Here is a 20,635-nt window from a genome sequence, read left to right on the forward strand (position 1 = left end):
GGTAGGTCCAGTAATACAAGGAGGAGGCTGTCATAGGAGAGGAGCACACGATCATGTAGAATACACTAGGGAAGGGAGAGGGTACAAGATACATGATCATGTGATTTGGGCTGGTTAGGTAGGTCCAGTAATACAAGTACAGGCAGTCATAGGAAAGGAGCACACGATCATGTAGAATACACTAGGGAAGGGAGAGGGTACAAGATACATGATCATGTGATTTGGGCTGGTTAGGTAGGCCCAGTAATACAAGTACAGGCTGTCATAGGAAAGGAGCACACAATCATGTAGAATACACTAGGGAAGGGAGAGGGTACAAGATACATGATCATGTGATTTGGGCTGGTTAGGTAGGTCCAGTAATACAAGTACAAGGCTGTCATAGGAAAGGAGCACACGATCCTGTAGAATACACTAGGGAAGGGAGAGGGTACAAGATACATGATCATGTGATTTGGGCTGGTTAGGTAGGCCCAGTAGTACAAGTACGAGGCTGTCATAGGAAAGGAGCACACGATCATGTAGAATACACTAGGGAAGGGAGAGGGTACAAGATACATGATCATGTGATTTGGGCTGGTTAGGTAGGCCCAGTAGTACAAGTACGAGGCTGTCATAGGAAAGGAGCACACGATCCTGTAGAATACACTAGGGAAGGGAGAGGGTACAAGATGCATGATCATGTGATTTGGGGCTGGTTAGGTAGGTCCAGTAATACAAGGAGGAGGCTGTCATAGGAAAGGAGCACACGATCATGTAGAATACACTAGGGAAGGGAGAGGGTACAAGATACATGATCATGGGATTTGGGCTGGTTAGGTAGGCCCAGTAATACAAGTACAGGCTGTCATAGGAAAGGAGCACACAATCATGTAGAATACACTAGGGAAGGGAGAGGGTACAAGATACATGATCGTGTGACGTTGTCGGTAATGGTTTCCTTTCTGTAGTGCATTCGCAGTGTCTACACAAGCAAGATCATCAGCAGTGACCGGGATCTCTTATCGCTGGTGTTTTTTGGGACCAAAGAAAGCAAAAATCTCGACCCCTTTAAGCACATCTATGTCCTCCATGATCTGGACACGCCAGGTAAGAGTAATCAGTTCCTCGCCTCGGAATGTCCATGCCGATGACCTGACTGTACAGAGAACATGAAATGAGATATAGAGGATGCCAAATGTATTTCCTTATGAACTATGCAGATTGCCTGGCAGTTTTGCTGAGCCTCTGCCTCTTATACTTTTAGCCATAACCCCTGAACAAGCATGCAGCAGATCAGGTGCTGTGACTGAAGTGTGACAAGATTAGCTGCATGCTTGTTTCAGGTGTTTGATTCAGACACTACTGCAGCCAGAGAGACCAGCAGGACAGCCAGGCAACTGTTATTGTTTAACAGAAAATACATATGGCAGCCTTCATATCCCTCTCACTTTAGGTGTCCATTAAGTGAACGTTTATTTCACAATTGGACCTAAATCTCCTGGAAAGTCTGGCAGTTTGTGGGGTGACTGCCTTATTAGACGCTTCAGCAGCGTCCCGGCAGCATTATTGCTATCCCCCTGCAGCCCGCCGTGCATTCAGAAGTACGCTATTTCCCTCGTACTGTTCCTGGGCTGTTCCTGGAGCATCATGGCCTTATTAGACGCTTCAGCAGCGTCCCGGCAGCATTATTGCTATCCCCCTGCAGCCCGCCGTGCATTCAGAAGTACGCTATTTCCCCCGTACTGTTCCTGGGATGTTCCTGGAGCATCATGGCCTTATTAGAGGCTTCAGCAGCGTCCCGGCAGCATTATTGCTATCCCCCTGCAGGCCGCCGTGCATTCAGAAGTACGCTATTTCCCTCGTACTGTTCCTGGGATGTTCCTGGAGCATCATGGCCTTATTAGAGGCTTCAGCAGCGTCCCGGCAGCATTATTGCTATCCCCCTGCAGGCCGCCGTGCATTCAGAAGTACGCTATTTCCCTCGTACTGGTCCTGGGATGTTCCTGGAGCATCATGGCCTTATTAGAGGCTTCAGCAGCGTCCCGGCAGCATTATTGCTATCCCCCTGCAGGCCGCCGTGCATTCAGAAGTACACTATTTCCCTCGTACTGTTCCTGGAATGTTCCTGGAGCATCATGGCCTTATTAGAGGCTTCAGCAGCGTCCCGGCAGCATTATTGCTATCCCCCTGCAGGCCACCGTGCATTCAGAAGTACGCTATTTCCCCCGTACTGTTCCTGAGATGTTCCTGGAGCATCATGGCCTTATTAGAGGCTTCAGCAGTATCCCGGCAGCATTATTGCTATCCCCCTGCAGGCCGCCGTGCATTCAGAAGTACGCTATTTCCCTCGTACTGTTCCTGGGATGTTCCTGGAGCATCATGGCCTTATTAGAGGCTTCAGCAGCGTCCCGGCAGCATTATTGCTATCCCCCTGCAGGCCACTGTGGATTCAGAAGTACGCTATTTCCCTCGTACTGTTCCTGGGATGTTCCTGGAGCATCATGGCCTTATTAGAGGCTTCAGCAGCGTCCTTGCAGCATTATTGCTATCCCCCTGCAGGCCGCTGTGGATTCAGAAGTACGCTATTTCCCTCGTACTGTTCCTGGGATGTTCCTGGAGCATCATGGCCTTATTAGAGGCGTCAGCAGCGTCCCGGCAGCATTATTGCTATCCCCCTGCAGGCCACCGTGCATTCAGAAGTACGCTATTTCCCCCGTACTGTTCCTGAGATGTTCCTGGAGCATCATGGCCTTATTAGAGGCCTCAGCAGCGTCCCGGCAGCATTATTGCTATCCCCCTGCAGCCCGCCGTGCATTCAGAAGTACACTATTTCCCTCGTACTGTTCCTGGGATGGTCCTGGAGCATCATGGCCTTATTAGAGGCTTCAGCAGCGTCCCGGTAGCATTATTGCTATCTCCCTGCAGGCCGCTGTGCATTCAGAAGTACGCTATTTCCCTCGTACTGTTCCTGGGATGTTCCTGCAGCATCATGGCCTTATTAGAGGCTTCAGCAGCGTCCCGGCGGCATTATTGCTATCCCCCTGCAGGCCGCCGTGCATTCAGAAGTACGCTATTTCCCTCGTACTGTTCCTGGGATGTTCCTGGAGCATCATGGCCTTATTAGAGGCTTCAGCAGCGTCCCGGCAGCATTATTGCTATCCCCCTGCAGGCCGCCGTGGTTTCAGAAGTACACTATTTCCCTCGTACTGTTCCTGGGATGTTCCTGCAGCATCATGGCCTTATTAGAGGCTTCAGCAGCGTCCCGGCGGCATTATTGCTATCCCCCTGCAGGCCGCTGTGCATTCAGAAGTACGCTATTTCCCTCGTACTGGTCCTGGGATGTTCCTGGAGCATCATGGCCTTATTAGAGGCTTCAGCAGCGTCCCGGCAGCATTATTGCTATCCCCCTGCAGGCTGCCGTGCATTCAGAAGTACACTATTTCCCTCGTACTGTTCCTGGGATGTTCCTGGAGCATCATGGCCTTATTAGAGGCTTCAGCAGCGTCCCGGCAGCATTATTGCTATCCCCCTGCAGGCCGCTGTGCATTCAGAAGTACGCTATTTCCCTCGTACTGGTCCTGGGATGTTCCTGGAGCATCATGGCCTTATTAGACGCTTCAGCAACGTCCCGGCAGCATTATTGCTCTCCCCCTGCAGGCCGCTGTGGATTCAGAAGTACACTATTTCCCCCGTACTGTTCCTGGGATGTTCCTGGAGCATCATGGCCTTATTAGAGGCTTCAGCAGCGTCCCGGCGGCATTATTGCTCTCCCCCTGCAGGCCGCTGTGGATTCAGAAGTACGCTATTTCCCCCGTACTGTTCCTGGGATGTTCCTGGAGCATCATGGCCTTATTAGACGCTTCAGCAGCGTCCCGGCAGCATTATTGCTATCCCCCTGCAGGCCGCTGTGCATTCAGAAGTACGCTATTTCCCTCGTACTGGTCCTGGGATGTTCCTGGAGCATCATGGCCTTATTAGAGGCTTCAGCAGCGTCCCGGCGGAATTATTGCGATGCCCCTGCAGGCCACCGTGCATTCAGAAGTACGCTATTTCCCTCGTACTGTTCCTGGGATGTTCCTGGAGCATCATGGCCTTATTAGAGGCGTCCCGGCAGCATTATTGCTCTCCCCCTGCAGGCCGCCGTGCATTCAGAAGTACACGATTTCCCTCGTACTGTTCCTGGGATGGTCCTGGAGCATCATGGCCTTATTAGAGGCCTCAGCAGCGTCCCGGCAGCATTATTGCTCTCCCCCCTGCAGGCCGCTGTGGATTCAGAAGTACGCTATTTCCCTCGTACTGTTCCTGGGATGTTCCTGGAGCATCATGGCCTTATTAGAGGCTTCAGCAGCGTCCCGGCAGCATTATTGCTATCCCCCCGCAGGCCATCGTGCATTCAGAAGTACGCTATTTCCCTCGTACTGTTCCTGGGATGTTCCTGGAGCATCATGGCCTTATTAGAGGCTTCAGCAGCGTCCCGGCAGCATTATTGCTATCCCCCTGCAGGCCGCCGTGCATTCAGAAGTACGCTATTTCCCTCGTACTGTTCCTGGGATGTTCCTGGAGCATCATGGCCTTATTAGAGGCCTCAGCAGCGTCCCGGCAGCATTATTGCTATCCCCCTGCAGGCCGCCGTGCATTCAGAAGTACACTATTTCCCTCGTACTGTTCCTGGGATGGTCCCTGGAGCATCATGGCCTTATTAGAGGCTTCAGTAGCGTCCCGGCAGTATTATTGCTATCCCCCTGCAGGCCGCTGTGGATTCAGAAGTACGCTATTTCCCCCGTACTGTTCCTGAGATGTTCCTGGAGCATCATGGCCTTATTAGAGGCTTCAGCAGCGTCCCGGCAGCATTATTACTATCCCCCTGCAGGCCGCTGTGCATTCAGAAGTACGCTATTTCCCCCGTACTGTTCCTGGGATGTTCCTGGAGCATCATGGCCTTATTAGAGGCCTCAGCAACGTCCCGGCAGCATTATTGCTATCCCCCTGCAGGCCGCCGTGCATTCAGAAGTACACTATTTCCCCCGTACTGTTCCTGGGATGTTCCTGGAGCATCATGGCCTTATTAGAGGCCTCAGCAGCGTCCCGGCAGCATTATTGCTCTCCCCCTGCAGGCCGCCGTGCATTCAGAAGTACGCTATTTCCCTCGTACTGTTCCTGGGATGGTCCTGGAGCATCATGGCCTTATTAGAGGCCTCAGCAGCGTCCCGGCAGCATTATTGCTATCCCCCTGCAGGCCGCCGTGCATTCAGAAGTACACTATTTCCCTCGTACTGTTCCTGGGATGGTCCCTGGAGCATCATGGCCTTATTAGAGGCTTCAGTAGCGTCCCGGCAGTATTATTGCTATCCCCCTGCAGGCCGCTGTGGATTCAGAAGTACGCTATTTCCCCCGTACTGTTCCTGAGATGTTCCTGGAGCATCATGGCCTTATTAGAGGCTTCAGCAGCGTCCCGGCAGCAATATTGCTCTCCCCCTGCAGGCCGCCGTGCATTCAGAAGTACACTATTTCCCTCGTACTGTTCCTGGGATGTCCCTGGAGCATCATGGCCTTATTAGAGGCTTCAGCAGCGTCCCGGCAGCATTATTGCTATCCCCCTGCAGGCCGCCGTGCATTCAGAAGTACGCTATTTCCCCCGTACTGTTCCTGGGATGTTCCTGGAGCATCATGGCCTTATTAGAGGCTTCAGCAGCGTCCCGGCAGCATTATTGCTATCCCCCTGCATGCCGCCGTGCATTCAGAAGTACGCTATTTCCCTCGTACTGTTCCTGGGATGTTCCTGGAGCATCATGGCCTTATTAGAGGCTTCAGCAGCGTCCTTGCAGCATTATTGCTATCCCCCTGCAGGCCGCTGTGGATTCAGAAGTACGCTATTTCCCTCGTACTGTTCCTGGGATGGTCCTGGAGCATCATGGCCTTATTAGAGGCTTCAGCAGCGTCCCGGCGGCATTATTGCTATCCCCTTGCAGGCCGCCGTGCATTCAGAAGTACGCTATTTCCCTCGTACTGTTCCTGGGATGTTCCTGGAGCATCATGGCCTTATTAGACGCTTCAGCAGCGTCCCGGCAGCATTATTGCTATCCCCCTGCAGGCCGCTGTGCATTCAGAAGTACGCTATTTCCCTCGTACTGTTCCTGGGATGTTCCTGGAGCATCATGGCCTTATTAGAGGCTTCAGCAGTATCCCGGCAGCATTATTGCTATCCCCCTGCAGGCCGCTGTGGATTCAGAAGTACGCTATTTCCCTCGTACTGTCCCTGGGATGTTCCTGGAGCATCATGGCCTTATTAGAGGCTTCAGCAGCGTCCCGGCAGCATTATTGCTATCCCCCTGCAGGCCGCCGTGCATTCAGAAGTACGCTATTTCCCTCGTACTGTTCCTGGGATGTTCCTGGAGCATCATGGCCTTATTAGAGGCTTCAGCAGCGTCCCGGCAGCATTATTGCTATCCCCCTGCAGCCCGCCGTGCATTCAGAACTACGCTATTTCCCTCGTACTGTTCCTGGGATGTTCCTGGAGCATCATGGCCTTATTAGAGGCTCCAGCAGCGTCCCGGCAGCATTATTGCTATCCCCCTGCAGGCCACTGTGGATTCAGAAGTACGCTATTTCCCTCGTACTGTCCCTAGGATGTTCCTGGAGCATCATGGCCTTATTAGAGGCTTCAGCAGCGTCCCGGCAGCATTATTGCTATCCCCCTGCAGGCCGCCGTGGATTCAGAAGTACGCTATTTCCCTCGTACTGTTCCTGGGATGGTCCTGGAGCATCATGGCCTTATTAGAGGCTTCAGCAGCGTCCCGGCAGCATTATTGCTATCCCCCTGCAGGCCGCTGTGCATTCAGAAGTACGCTATTTCCCCCGTACTGTTCCTGAGATGTTCCTGGAGCATCATGGCCTTATTAGAGGCTTCAGCAGCGTCCCGGCAGCATTATTGCTATCCCCCTGCAGGCCGCTGTGCATTCAGAAGTACGCTATTTCCCTCGTACTGTTCCTGGGATGTTCCTGGAGCATCATGGCCTTATTAGAGGCTTCAGCAGTATCCCGGCAGCATTATTGCTATCCCCCTGCAGGCCGCCGTGCATTCAGAAGTACACTATTTCCCCCGTACTGGTCCTGGGATGTTCCTGGAGCATCATGGCCTTATTAGAGGCTTCAGCAGTATCCCGGCAGCATTATTGCTATCCCCCTGCAGGCCGCCGTGCATTCAGAAGTACGCTATTTCCCTCGTACTGGTCCTGGGATGTTCCTGGAGCATCATGGCCTTATTAGAGGCTTCAGCAGCGTCCCGGCAGCATTATTGCTATCCCCCTGCAGGCCGCCGTGCATTCAGAAGTACGCTATTTCCCTCGTACTGTTCCTGGGATGTTCCTGGAGCATCATGGCCTTATTAGAGGCCTCAGCAACGTCCCGGCAGCATTATTGCTATCCCCCTGCAGGCCGCTGTGGATTCAGAAGTACACTATTTCCCTCGTACTGTTCCTGGGATGTTCCTGGAGCATCATGGCCTTATTAGAGGCGTCAGCGGCGTCCCTGCAGCATTATTGCTATCCCCCTGCAGGCCGCTGTGGATTCAGAAGTACGCTATTTCCCTCGTACTGTTCCTGGGATGTTCCTGGAGCATCATGGCCTTATTAGAGGCTTCAGCAGCGTCCCGGCGGCATTATTGCTATCCCCCTGCAGGCCGCCATGGATTCAGAAGTACGCTATTTCCCTCGTACTGTTCCTGGGATGTTCCTGGAGCATCATGGCCTTATTAGAGGCTTCAGCAGTATCCCGGCAGCATTATTGCTATCCCCCTGCAGGCCGCCGTGCATTCAGAAGTACGCTATTTCCCTCGTACTGTTCCTGGGATGTTCCTGGAGCATCATGGCCTTATTAGTGGCTTGAGCAGTGTCCCGGCGGCATTATTGCTATCCCCCTGCAGGCCGCTGTGCATTCAGAAGTACGCTATTTCCCTCGTACTGTTCCTGGGATGTTCCTGGAGCATCATGGCCTTATTAGAGGCCTCAGCAGCGTCCCGGCAGCATTATTGCTATCCCCCTGCAGGCCGCTGTGGATTCAGAAGTACGCTATTTCCCCCGTACTGTTCCTGGGATGTTCCTGGAGCATCATGGCCTTATTAGAGGCCTCAGCAACGTCCCGGCAGCATTATTGCTATCCCCCTGCAGGCCACCGTGGATTCAGAAGTACGCTATTTCCCTCGTACTGTTCCTGAGATGTTCCTGGAGCATCATGGCCTTATTAGAGGCTTCAGCAGCGTCCCGGCAGCATTATTGCTATCCCCCTGCAGGCCGCCGTGCATTCAGAAGTACGCTATTTCCCCCGTACTGTTCCTGGGATGGTCCTGCAGCATCATGGCCTTATTAGACGCTTCAGCAGCGTCCCGGCAGCATTATTGCTCTCCCCCTGCAGGCCGCTGTGCATTCAGAAGTACGCTATTTCCCCCGTACTGTTCCTGGGATGGTCCTGGAGCATCATGGCCTTATTAGAGGCTTCAGCAGCGTCCCGGCAGCATTATTGCTATCCCCCTGCATGCCGCCGTGCATTCAGAAGTACGCTATTTCCCTCGTACTGTTCCTGGGATGTTCCTGGAGCATCATGGCCTTATTAGAGGCCTCAGCAGCGTCCCGGCGGCATTATTACTATCCCCCTGCAGGCCGCTGTGCATTCAGAAGTACGCTATTTCCCTCGTACTGTTCCTGGGATGTTCCTGCAGCATCATGGCCTTATTAGAGGCTTCAGCAGCGTCCCGGCAGCATTATTACTATCCCCCTGCAGGCCGCTGTGCATTCAGAAGTACGCTATTTCCCTCGTACTGTTCCTGGGATGTTCCTGGAGCATCATGGCCTTATTAGAGGCGTCTGCAGCATTATTGCTATCCCCCTGCAGGCCGCCGTGCATTCAGAAGTACGCTATTGCTGGCGGCCGAAGGACACAGTTTTTATAGTTTCATATTCTTTTGACGGAGCCCAAATTGCTGTCTGAGTGCCGCTCTAGCTGTAATTCTCCTGACCGCCTGTGGTGGCGCCTGTGCGCCCCAAATCTCCTGCGCCGTTATTGCCTCTGGAGTGTCCAGACTAGGGATGGGCAATAAGAACTCTTAGCTGATGCAGGATTATGTAAATTCTTAATGCAAATATATGCGACTTGAAGATAGGCCACTCCATTAAACCTTGGTGGGACTTGATTGGTACATTTTCAAGTTGCATAAATTTGCATACAAAATTTACATAATCCTGTACCGATTTATTTGCATTTCACTGACTTGCCCTAGTTCAGAACTCCATATTCAGACACACTGAGTTTCAGTTGTAGATATTACCACCAAATACCAAATAAGTGGGTTATATTTTCCTCCCAAATATTCAGCACATCTTTTTATAAATCGAGTACAATGTCTGATAGAAATATTGTAGATCTAAGCCTTGCCGGGGATCTGGGATTTGCTTATTCATAATTATCAGAAAACAGAGAGGACATTAAGGATAAATCCGCAGAGAAGGAGAGGAAATTCTACATCCTACTGGGGGAGGAGGAAACAACCGTGCAAATAGCTGCCCGATATGTCACTGCCTGCCACCAACTGAGAGGAACATGATACCACATGGACTGTATACCCCTTATACTGCCCCCTATATCCTCCCCTATGGACTGTATACCCCTTATACTGCCCCCTATATCCTCCCCTATGGACTGTATACCCCTTATACTGCCCCCTATATCCTCCCCTATGGACTGTATACCCCTTATACTGCCCCCTATATCCTCCCCTATGGACTGTATACCCCTTATACTGCCCCCTATACCCTCCCCTATGGACTGTATACCCCTTATACTGCCCCCTATAGCCTCCCCTATGGACTGTATACCCCTTATACTGCCCCCTATACTCCCCTCCCCTATGGACTGTATACCCCTTATACTGCCCCCTATATCCTCCCCTATGGACTGTATACCCCTTATACTGCCCCCTATACTCCCCTCCCCTATGGACTGTATACCCCTTATACTGCCCCCTATACTCCCCTCCCCTATGGACTGTATACCCCTTATACTGCCCCCTATACCCCCTCCCCTATGGACTGTATACCCCTTATACTGCCCCCTATACTCCCCTCCCCTGTGGACTGTATATCCCTTATACTGCCCCCTATACCCTCCCCTATGGACTGTATACCCCTTATACTGCCCCCTATACTCCCCTCCCCTGTGGACTGTATATCCCTTATACTGCCCCTATACCCTCCCCTATGGACTGTATACCCCTTATACTGCCTCCTATACCCTCCCCTATGGACTGTATACCCCTTATACTGCCCCCTATATCCTCCCCTATGGACTGTATACCCCTTATACTGCCCCCTATATCCTCCCCTATGGACTGTATACCCCTTATACTGCCCCCTATATCCTCCCCTATGGACTGTATACCCCTTATACTGCCCCCTATACCCTCCCCTATGGACTGTATACCCCTTATACTGCCCCCTATAGCCTCCCCTATGGACTGTATACCCCTTATACTGCCCCCTATACTCCCCTCCCCTATGGACTGTATACCCCTTATACTGCCCCCTATATCCTCCCCTATGGACTGTATACCCCTTATACTGCCCCTATACCCCCTCCCCTATGGACTGTATACCCCTTATGCTGCCCCCTATACTCCCCTATGGACTGTATACCCCTTATACTGCCCCCTATACTCCCCTCCCCTGTGGACTGTATATCCCTTATACTGCCCCCTATACCCTCCCCTATGGACTGTATACCCCTTATACTGCCCCCTATACTCCCCTCCCCTATGGACTGTATACCCCTTATACTGCCCCCTATACTCCCCTCCCCTATGGACTGTATACCCCTTATACTGCCCCCTATACCCCCTCCCCTATGGACTGTATACCCCTTATACTGCCCCCTATACTCCCCTCCCCTGTGGACTGTATATCCCTTATACTGCCCCCTATACCCTCCCCTATGGACTGTATACCCCTTATACTGCCCCCTATACCCTCCCCTATGGACTGTATACCCCTTATACTGCCCCCTATACTCCCCTCCCCTATGGACTGTATACCCCTTATACTGCCCCCTATACCCCCTCCCCTATGGACTGTATACCCCTTATACTGCCCCCTATACTCCCCTCCCCTGTGGACTGTATACCCCTTATACTGCCCCCTATACCCTCCCCTATGGACTGTATACCCCTTATACTGCCCCCTATACTCCCCTCCCCTGTGGACTGTATATCCCTTATACTTCCCCCTATACCCTCCCCTATGGACTGTATACCCCTCATACTGCCCCCTATACCTTCCCCTATGGACTGTATAGCCCTTATACTGCCCCCTATACACTCCGCACCCCTATCAACCTATATCCCCCCATACTGTCCCTTGTATCCTCCACACCTTTATGGACTGTATACCCAACCCCCTATACCACCCCCTCCCATGCTAATACTAATGTATTCATTTGGCGATGCTAGAGGGATTTGGTGCTGCCAATAAAGCTTTTTTGGATGTGGAATAAAGAGAGGCCAGCGTTGGGTAATCAGTGCTGTGTGTTTCCTGTCTAGGTGTGAAGCGAGCTCTGGGTGTGGAATAGGGAGAGGCCAGTGTTGGGTAATCAGTGCGCTGTGTTTCCTGTCTAGGTGTGAAGCGAGCTCTGGATGTGGAATAGGGAGAGGCCAGTGTTGGGTAATCAGTGCGCTGTGTGTTTCCTGTCTAGGTGTGAAGCGAGCTCTGGGTGTGGAATAGGGAGAGGCCAATGTTGGGTAATCAGTGCTGTGTGTTTCCTGTCTAGGTGTGAAGCGAGCTCTAGGGGTGGAATAGGGAGAGGCCAGTGTTGGGGAATCAGTGCGCTGTGGGTTTCCTGTCTAGGTGTGAAGCGAGCTCTGGGGGTGGAATAGGGAGAGGCCAGCATTGGGTAATCAGTGTGCTGTGTGTTTCCTGTCTAGGTGTGAAGCGAGCTCTGGGTGTGGAATAAAGAGAGGCCAGTGTTGGGTAATCAGTGCTGTGTGTTTCCTGTCTAGGTGTGAAGCGAGCTCTGGGTGTGGAATAAAGAGAGGCCAGTGTTGGGTAATCAGTGCGCTGTGTGTTTCCTGTCTAGGTGTGGAGCGAGCTCTGGGTGTGGAATAGGGAGGGGCCAGTGTTGGGTAATCAGTGCGCTGTGTGTTTCCTGTCTAGGTGTGAAGCGAGCTCTGGGTGTGGAATAGGGAGAGGCCAGTGTTGGGTAATCAGTGCGCTGTGGGTTTCCTGTCTAGGTGTGAAGCGAGCTCTGGGTGTGGAATAGGGAGAGGCCAGTGTTGGGTAATCAGTGCGCTGTGTGTTTCCTGTCTAGGTGTGAAGCGAGCTCTGGGTGTGGAATAGGGAGAGGCCAGTGTTGGGTAATCAGTACGCTGTGTGTTTCCTGTCTAGGTGTGAAGCGAGCTCTGGGTGTGGAATAGGGAGAGGCCAGTGTTGGGTAATCAGTGCTGTGTGTTTCCTGTCTGGGTGTGATGCAAGCTCTGGATGTGGAATAGGGAGAGGCCAGCGTTGGGTAATCAGTGCTGTGTGTTTCCTGTCTAGGTGTGAAGCGAGCTCTGGGTGTGGAATAGGGAGAGGCCAGTGTTGGGTAATCAGTGCGCTGTGTGTTTCCTGTCTAGGTGTGAAGCGAGCTCTGGATGTGGAATAGGGAGAGGCCAGTGTTGGGTAATCAGTGCGCTGTGTGTTTCCTGTCTAGGTGTGAAGCGAGCTCTGGGTGTGGAATAGGGAGAGGCCAGTGTTGGGTAATCAGTGCGCTGTGTGTTTCCTGTCTAGGTGTGAAGCGAGCTCTGGAGGTGGAATAGGGAGAGGCCAATGTTGGGTAATCAGTGCGCTGTGTGTTTCCTGTCTAGGTGTGAAGCGAGCTCTGGATGTGGAATAGGGAGAGGCCAGTGTTGGGTAATCCGTGCGCTGTGTGTTTCCTGTCTGGGTGTGGAGCGAGCTCTGGGTGTGGAATAGGGAGGGGCCAGTGTTGGGTAATCAGTGCGCTGTGTGGTTCCTGTCTAGGTGTGAAGCGAGCTCTGGGTGTGGAATAGGGAGGGACCAGTGTTGGGTAATCAGTGCTGTGTGTTTCCTGTCTAGGTGTGAAGCGAGCTCTGGGTGTGGAATAGGGAGAGGCCAGTGTTGGGTAATCAGTGCGCTGTGTGTTTCCTGTCTAGGTGTGAAGCGAGCTCTGGGTGTGGAATAGGGAGAGGCCAGTGTTGGGTAATCAGTGCGCTGTGTGTTTCCTGTCTGGGTGTGGAGCGAGCTCTGGGTGTGGAATAGGGAGGGGCCAGTGTTGGGTAATCAGTGCTGTGTGTTTCCTGTCTAGGTGTGAAGCGAGCTCTGGGTGTGGAATAGGGAGAGGCCAGTGTTGGGTAATCAGTGCTGTGTGTTTCCTGTCTAGATGTGAAGCGAGCTCTGGGGGTGGAATAGGGAGAGGCCAGTGTTGGGTAATCAGTGCGCTGTGTGTTTCCTGTCTAGGTGTGAAGCGAGCTCTGGATGTGGAATAGGGAGAGGCCAGTGTTGGGTAATCAGTGCGCTGTGTGTTTCCTGTCTAGGTGTGAAGCGAGCTCTGGAGGTGGAATAGGGAGAGGCCAATGTTGGGTAATCAGTGCGCTGTGTGTTTCCTGTCTAGGTGTGAAGTGACCTCTGGGTGTGGAATAGGGAGAGGCCAGTGTTGGGTAATCAGTACGCTGTGTGTTTCCTGTCTAGGTGTGAAGTGAGCTCTGGGTGTGGAATAGGAAGAGGCCAGTGTTGGGTAATCAGTGCGCTGTGTGTTTCCTGTCTGGGTGTGAAGCGAGCTCTGGGTGTGGAATAGGGAGGGGCCAGTGTTGGGTATTCAGTGCGCTGTGTGTTTCCTGTCTAGGTGTGAAGTGAGCTCTGGGTGTGGAATAGGTAGAGGCCAGTGTTGGGGAATCAGTGCGCTGTGGGTTTCCTGTCTAGGTGTGAAGCGAGCTCTGGGTGTGGAATAGGGAGAGGCCAGCATTGGGTAATCAGTGTGCTGTGTGTTTCCTGTCTAGGTGTGAAGCGAGCTCTGGGTGTGGAATAAAGAGAGGCCAGTGTTGGGTAATCAGTGCGCTGTGTGTTTCCTGTCTAGGTGTGAAGCAAGCTCTGGGTGTGGAATAAAGAGAGGCCAGTGTTGGGTAATCAGTGCGCTGTGTGTTTCCTGCCTAGGTGTGAAGCGAGCTCTGGGTGTTGAATAGGGAGAGGCCACCATTGGGTAATCAGTGCGCTGTGTGTTTCCTGTCTAGGTGTGAAGCGAGCTCTGGGTGTGGAATAGGGAGAGGCCAGTGTTGGGGAATCAGTGCGCTGTGGGTTTCCTGTCTAGGTGTGAAGCGAGCTCTGGGTGTGGAATAGGGAGAGGCCAGTGTTGGGTAATCAGTGCTGTGTGTTTCCTGTCTAGGTGTGAAGCGAGTTCTGGGTGTGGAATAGGGAGAGGCCAGTGTTGGGTAATCAGTGCTGTGTGTTTCCTGTCTAGGTGTGAAGCGAGCTCTGGGTGTGGAATAGGGAGAGGCCAGTGTTGGGTAATCAGTGCGCTGTGTGTTTCCTGTCTAGGTGTGAAGCGAGCTCTGGGTGTGGAATAGGGAGAGGCCAGTGTTGGGTAATCAGTGCTGTGTGTTTCCTGTCTAGGTGTGAAGCGAGCTCTGGGTGTGGAATAGGGAGAGGCCAGTGTTGGGTAATCAGTGCTGTGTGTTTCCTGTCTAGGTGTGAAGCGAGCTCTGGAGGTGGAATAGGGAGAGGCCAATGTTGGGTAATCAGTGCTGTGTGTTTCCTGTCTAGGTGTGAAGCGAGCTCTGGGTGTGGAATAGGGAGGGGCCAGTGTTGGGTAATCAGTGCGCTGTGTGTTTCCTGTCTAGGTGTGAAGCGAGCTCTGGGGGTGGAATAGGGAGAGGCCAGTGTTGGGTAATCAGTGCTGTGTGTTTCCTGTCTAGGTGTGAAGCGAGCTCTGGGTGTGGAATAGGGAGAGGCCAGTGTTGGGTAATCAGTGCGCTGTGTGGTTCCTGTCTAGGTGTGAAGCGAGCTCTGGAGGTGGAATAGGGAGAGGCCAGTGTTGGGTAATCAGTGTGCTGTGTGTTTCCTGTCTAGGTGTGAAGCGAGCTCTGGGTGTGGAATAGGGAGAGGCCACCATTGGGTAATCAGTGCTGTGTGTTTCCTGTCTAGGTGTGAAGCGAGCTCTGGATGTGGAATAGGGAGAGGCCAGTGTTGGGTAATCAGTGCGCTGTGGGTTTCCTGTCTAGGTGTGAAGCGAGCTCTGGGGGTGGAATAGGGAGAGGCCAGTGTTGGGTAATCAGTGCGCTGTGTTTTTCCTGTCTAGGTGTGAAGCGAGCTCTGGAGGTGGAATAGGGAGAGGCCAATGTTGGGTAATCAGTGCTGTGTGTTTCCTGTCTAGGTGTGAAGTGACCTCTGGGTGTGGAATAGGGAGAGGCCAGTGTTGGGTAATCAGTGGGCTGTGTGTTTCCTGTCTAGGTGTGAAGCGAGCTCTGGGTGTGGAATAGGGAGAGGCCAGTGTTGGGTAATCCGTGCGCTGTGTGTTTCCTGTCTGGGTGTGGAGCGAGCTCTGGGTGTGGAATAGGGAGAGGCCAGTGTTGGGTAATCAGTGCGCTGTGTGTTTCCTGTCTAGATGTGAAGCAAGCTCTGGGTGTGGAATAGGGAGAGGCCAGTGTTGGGTAATCAGTGCTGTGTGTTTCCTGTCTAGATGTGAAGCGAGCTCTGGGGGTGGAATAGGGAGAGGCAAGTGTTGGGTAATCAGTGCTGTGTGTTTCCTGTCTAGATGTGAAGCGAGCTCTGGGGGTGGAATAGGGAGAGGCCAGTGTTGGGTAATCAGTGCTGTGTGTTTCCTGTCTAGATGTGAAGCGAGCTCTGGGTGTGGAATAGGGAGAGGCCAGTGTTGGGTAATCAGTGCTGTGTGTTTCCTGTCTAGGTGCGAAGCGAGTTCTGGGTGTGGAATAGAGAGAGGCCAGTGTTGGGTAATCAGTGCGCTGTGTGTTTCCTGTCTAGGTGCGAAGCGAGCTCTGGGTGTGGAATAGGGAGAGGCCAGTGTTGGGTAATCAGTGCGCTGTGTGTTTCCTGTCTAGGTGCGAAGCGAGTTCTGGGTGTGGAATAGGGAGAGGCCAGTGTTGGGTAATCAGTGCGCTGTGTGTTTCCTGTCTAGGTGTGAAGCGAGCTCTGGGTGTGGAATAGGGAGAGGCCAATGTTGGGTAATCAGTGCTGTGTGTTTTTCCGGTCTAGGTGTGAAGCGAGCTCTGGGTGTGGAACAGGGAGAGGCCAGTGTTGGGTAATCAGTGCGCTGTGTGTTTCCTGTCTAGGTGCGAAGCGAGCTCTGGGTGTGGAATAGGGAGAGGCCAGTGTTGGGTAATCAGTGCGCTGTGTGTTTCCTGTCTAGGTGTGAAGCGAGTTCTGGGTGTGGAATAGGGAGAGGCCAGTGTTGGGTAATCAGTGCGCTGTGTGTTTCCTGTCTAGGTGTGAAGCGAGCTCTGGGTGTGGAATAGGGAGAGGCCAATGTTGGGTAATCAGTGCTGTGTGTTTCCTGTCTAGGTGTGAAGCGAGCTCTGGGGGTGGAATAGGGAGAGGCCAGTGTTGGGGAATCAGTGCGCTGTGGGTTTCCTGTCTAGGTGTGAAGCGAGCTCTGGGGGTGGAATAGGGAGAGGCCAGCATTGGGTAATCAGTGTGCTGTGTGTTTCCTGTCTAGGTGTGAAGCGAGCTCTGGGTGTAGAATAAAGAGAGGCCAGTGTTGGGTAATCAGTGCTGTGTGTTTCCTGTCTAGGTGCGACGCGAGCTCTGGGTGTGGAATAGGGAGAGGCCAGTGTTGGGTAATCACTGCGCTGTGTGTTTCCTGTCTAGGTGTGAAGCGAGCTCTGGGTGTGGAATAAAGAGAGGCCAGTGTTGGGTAATCAGTGCGCTGTGTGTTTCCTGTCTAGGTGTGGAGCGAGCTCTGGGTGTGGAATAGGGAGGGGCCAGTGTTGGGTAATCAGTGCGCTGTGTGTTTCCTGTCTAGGTGTGAAGCGAGCTCTGGGTGTGGAATAGGGAGAGGCCAGTGTTGGGTAATCAGTGCGCTGTGTGGTTCCTGTCTAGGTGTGAAGCGAGCTCTGGAGGTGGAATAGGGAGAGGCCAGTGTTGGGTAATCAGTGCTGTGTGTTTCCTGTCTAGGTGTGAAGCGAGCTCTGGGTGTGGAATAGGGAGGGGCCAGTGTTGGGTAATCAGTGCGCTGTGTGTTTCCTGTCTAGGTGTGAAGCGAGCTCTGGGTGTGGAATAGGGAGAGGCCAGTGTTGGGTAATCAGTGCGCTGTGTGGTTCCTGTCTAGGTGTGAAGCGAGCTCTGGGTGTGGAATAGGGAGAGGCCAGTGTTGGGTAATCAGTGCTGTGTGTTTCCTGTCTAGGTGTGAAGCGAGCTCTGGGTGTGGAATAGGGAGAGGCCAGTGTTGGGTAATCAGTGCGCTGTGTGGTTCCTGTCTAGGTGTGAAGCGAGCTCTGGAGGTGGAATAGGGAGAGGCCAGTGTTGGGTAATCAGTGTGCTGTGTGTTTCCTGTCTAGGTGTGAAGCGAGCTCTGGGTGTTGAATAGGGAGAGGCCACCATTGGGTAATCAGTGCTGTGTGTTTCCTGTCTAGGTGTGAAGCGAGCTCTGGATGTGGAATAGGGAGGGGCCAGTGTTGGGTATTCAGTGCGCTGTGTGTTTCCTGTCTAGATGTGAAGCGAGCTCTGGGGGTGGAATAGGGAGAGGCCAGTGTTGGGTAATCAGTGCGCTCTGTGTTTCCTGTCTGGGTGTGAAGTGACCTCTGGGTGTGGAATAGGGAGAGGCCAGTGTTGGGTAATCAGTGCGCTGTGTGTTTCCTGTCTAGGTGTGAAGCGAGCTCTGGGGGTGGAATAGGGAGAGGCAAGTGTTGGGTAATCAGTGCTGTGTGTTTCCTGTCTAGATGTGAAGCGAGCTCTGGGTGTGGAATAGGGAGGGGCCAGTGTTGGGTAATCAGTGCTGTGTGTTTCCTGTCTAGATGTGAAGCGAGCTCTGGGTGTGGAATAGGGAGAGGCCAGTGTTGGGTAATCAGTGCTGTGCGTTTCCTGTCTAGGTGTGAAGCGAGCTCTGGGGGTGGAATAGGGAGAGGCCAGTGTTGGGTAATCAGTGCTGTGTGTTTCCTTTCTAGCTGTGAAGCGAGCTCTGGGTGTGGAATAGGAAGAGGCCAGTGTTGGGTAATCAGTGGGCTGTGTGTTTCCTGTCTAGATGTGAAGCGAGCTCTGGGTGTGGAATAGGGAGAGGCCAGTGTTGGGTAATCAGTGCTGTGTGTTTCCTGTCTAGATGTGAAGCGAGCTCTGGGGGTGGAATAGGGAGAGGCCAGTGTTGGGTAATCAGTGCTGTGTGTTTCCTGTCTAGGTGCGAAGCGAGTTCTGGGTGTGGAATAGGGAGAGGCCAGTGTTGGGTAATCAGTGCGCCGTGTGTTTCCTGTCTAGGTGCGAAGCGAGTTCTGGGTGTGGAATAGGGAGAGGCCAGTGTTGGGTAATCAGTGCGCTGTGTGTTTCCTGTCTAGGTGTGAAGCGAGCTCTGGGTGTGGAATAGGGAGAGGCCAGTGTTGGGTAATCAGTGCGCTGTGTGTTTCCTGTCTGGGTGTGAAGCGAGCTCTGGATGTGGAATAGGGAGAGGCCAGTGTTGGGTAATCAGTGCGCTGTGTGTTTCCTGTCTAGGTGTGAAGCGAGCTCTGGGTGTGGAATAGGGAGAGGCCAATGTTGGGTAATCAGTGCGCTGTGTGTTTCCTGTCTGGGTGTGAAGCGAGCTCTGGATGTGGAATAGGGAGAGGCCAATGTTGGGTAATCAGTGCTGTGTGTTTCCTGTCTAGGTGCGAAGCGAGCTCTGGGTGTGGAATAGGGAGGGGCCAGTGTTGGGTAATCAGTGCGCTGTGTGTTTCCTGTCTAGATGTGAAGCGAGCTCTGGGGGTGGAATAGGGAGAGGCCAGTGTTGGGTAATCAGTGCGCTGTGTGTTTCCTGTCTGGGTGTGAAGCGAGCTCTGGATGTGGAATAGGGAGAGGCCAGTGTTGGGTAATCAGTACGCTGTGTGTTTCCTGTCTAGGTGTGAAGCGAGCTCTGGATGTGGAATAGGGAGAGGCCAATGTTGGGTAATCAGTGCTGTGTGTTTCCTGTCTAGGTGCGAAGCGAGCTCTGGGTGTGGAATAGGGAGGGGCCAGTGTTGGGTAATCAGTGCGCTGTGTGTTTCCTGTCTAGATGTGAAGCGAGCTCTGGGTGTGGAATAGGGAGAGGCCAATGTTGGGTAATCAGTGCGCTGTGTGTTTCCTGTCTGGGTGTGAAGCGAGCTCTGGATGTGGAATAGGGAGAGGCCAGTGTTGGGTAATCAGTACGCTGTGTGTTTCCTGTCTAGGTGTGAAGCGAGCTCTGGGTGTGGAATAGGGAAGGGCCAGTGTTGGGTAATCAGTGTGCTGTGTGTTTCCTGTCTAGGTGCGAAGCGAGTTCTGGGTGTGGAATAGGGAGAGGCCAGTGTTGGGTAATCAGTACGCTGTGTGTTTCCTGTCTAGGTGTGAAGCGAGCTCTGGGTGTGGAATAGGGAGAGGCCAGTGTTGGGTAATCAGTACGCTGTGTGTTTCCTGTCTAGGTGTGAAGCGAGCTCTGGGTGTGGAATAGGGAGAGGCCAGTGTTGGGTAATCAGTGCGCTGTGTGTTTCCTGTCTAGGTGTGAAGCGAGCTCTGGGGGTGGAATAGGGAGAGGCCAGTGTTGGGTAATCAGTGCGCTGTGTGTTTCCTGTCTAGGTGCGAAGCGAGTTCTGGGTGTGGAATAGGGAGAGGCCAGTGTTGGGTAATCAGTGCGCTGTGTGTTTCCTGTCTAGGTGCGAAGCGAGTTCTGGGTGTGGAATAGGGAGAGGCCAGTGTTGGGTAATCCGTGCGCTGTGTGTTTCCTGTCTGGGTGTGGAGCGAGCTCTGGATGTGGAATAGGGAGGGGCCAGTGTTGGGTAATCAGTGCGCTGTGTGTTTCCTGTCTAGGTGTGAAGCGAGCTCTAGGTGTGGAATAGGGAGAGGCCAGTGTTGGGTAATCCGTGCGCCTTGTGTTTCCTGTCTAGGTGTGAAGCGAGCTCTGGGTGTGGAATAGGGAGAGGCCAGTGTTGGGTAATCAGTGCGCTGTGTGTTTCCTGTCTAGGTGCGAAGCGAGTTCTGGGGGTGGAATAGGGAGAGGCCTGTGTTGGGTAATCAGTGCGCTGTGTGTTTCCTGTCTAGGTGTGAAGCGAGCTCTGGGTGTGGAATAGAGAGAGGCCAGTGTTGGGTAATCAGTGCGCTGTGTGTTTCCTGTCTAGGTGCGAAGCGAGCTCTGGGTGTGGAATAGGGAGGGGCCAGTGTTGGGTAATCAGTGCGCTGTGTGTTTCCTGTCTAGATGTGAAGCGAGCTCTGGGGGTGGAATAGGGAGAGGCCAGTGTTGGGTAATCAGTGCTGTGTGTTTCCTGTCTAGATGTGAAGCGAGCTCTGGGGGTGGAATAGGGAGAGGCCAGTGTTGGGTAATCAGTGCGCTGTGTGTTTCCTGTCTAGGTGTGAAGCGAGCTCTGGGTGTGGAATAGGGAGAGGCCAATGTTGGGTAATCAGTGCGCTGTGTGTTTCCTGTCTGGGTGTGAAGCGAGCTCTGGATGTGGAATAGGGAGAGGCCAGTGTTGGGTAATCAG

At 53.1% G+C, this 20,635-nt stretch overlaps 1 protein-coding gene across 1 annotated transcript in view; it reads left to right on the forward strand.

The window, feature by feature from the left end:
• Positions 1-20,635, forward strand: part of XRCC6 (X-ray repair cross complementing 6) — a 67,268-nt gene that overhangs the window by 24,149 nt on the left and 22,484 nt on the right. The window contains exon 4 of the mRNA XM_068252808.1: positions 951-1,089. Within this exon, the coding sequence (XP_068108909.1) occupies positions 951-1,089 (139 nt within the window). The remainder of the gene's footprint in view (positions 1-950; positions 1,090-20,635) is intronic.

This window comes from Hyperolius riggenbachi, chromosome 9 (genome assembly GCF_040937935.1).
Source record: "Hyperolius riggenbachi isolate aHypRig1 chromosome 9, aHypRig1.pri, whole genome shotgun sequence".
Lineage (NCBI taxonomy): Eukaryota > Metazoa > Chordata > Amphibia > Anura > Hyperoliidae > Hyperolius > Hyperolius riggenbachi.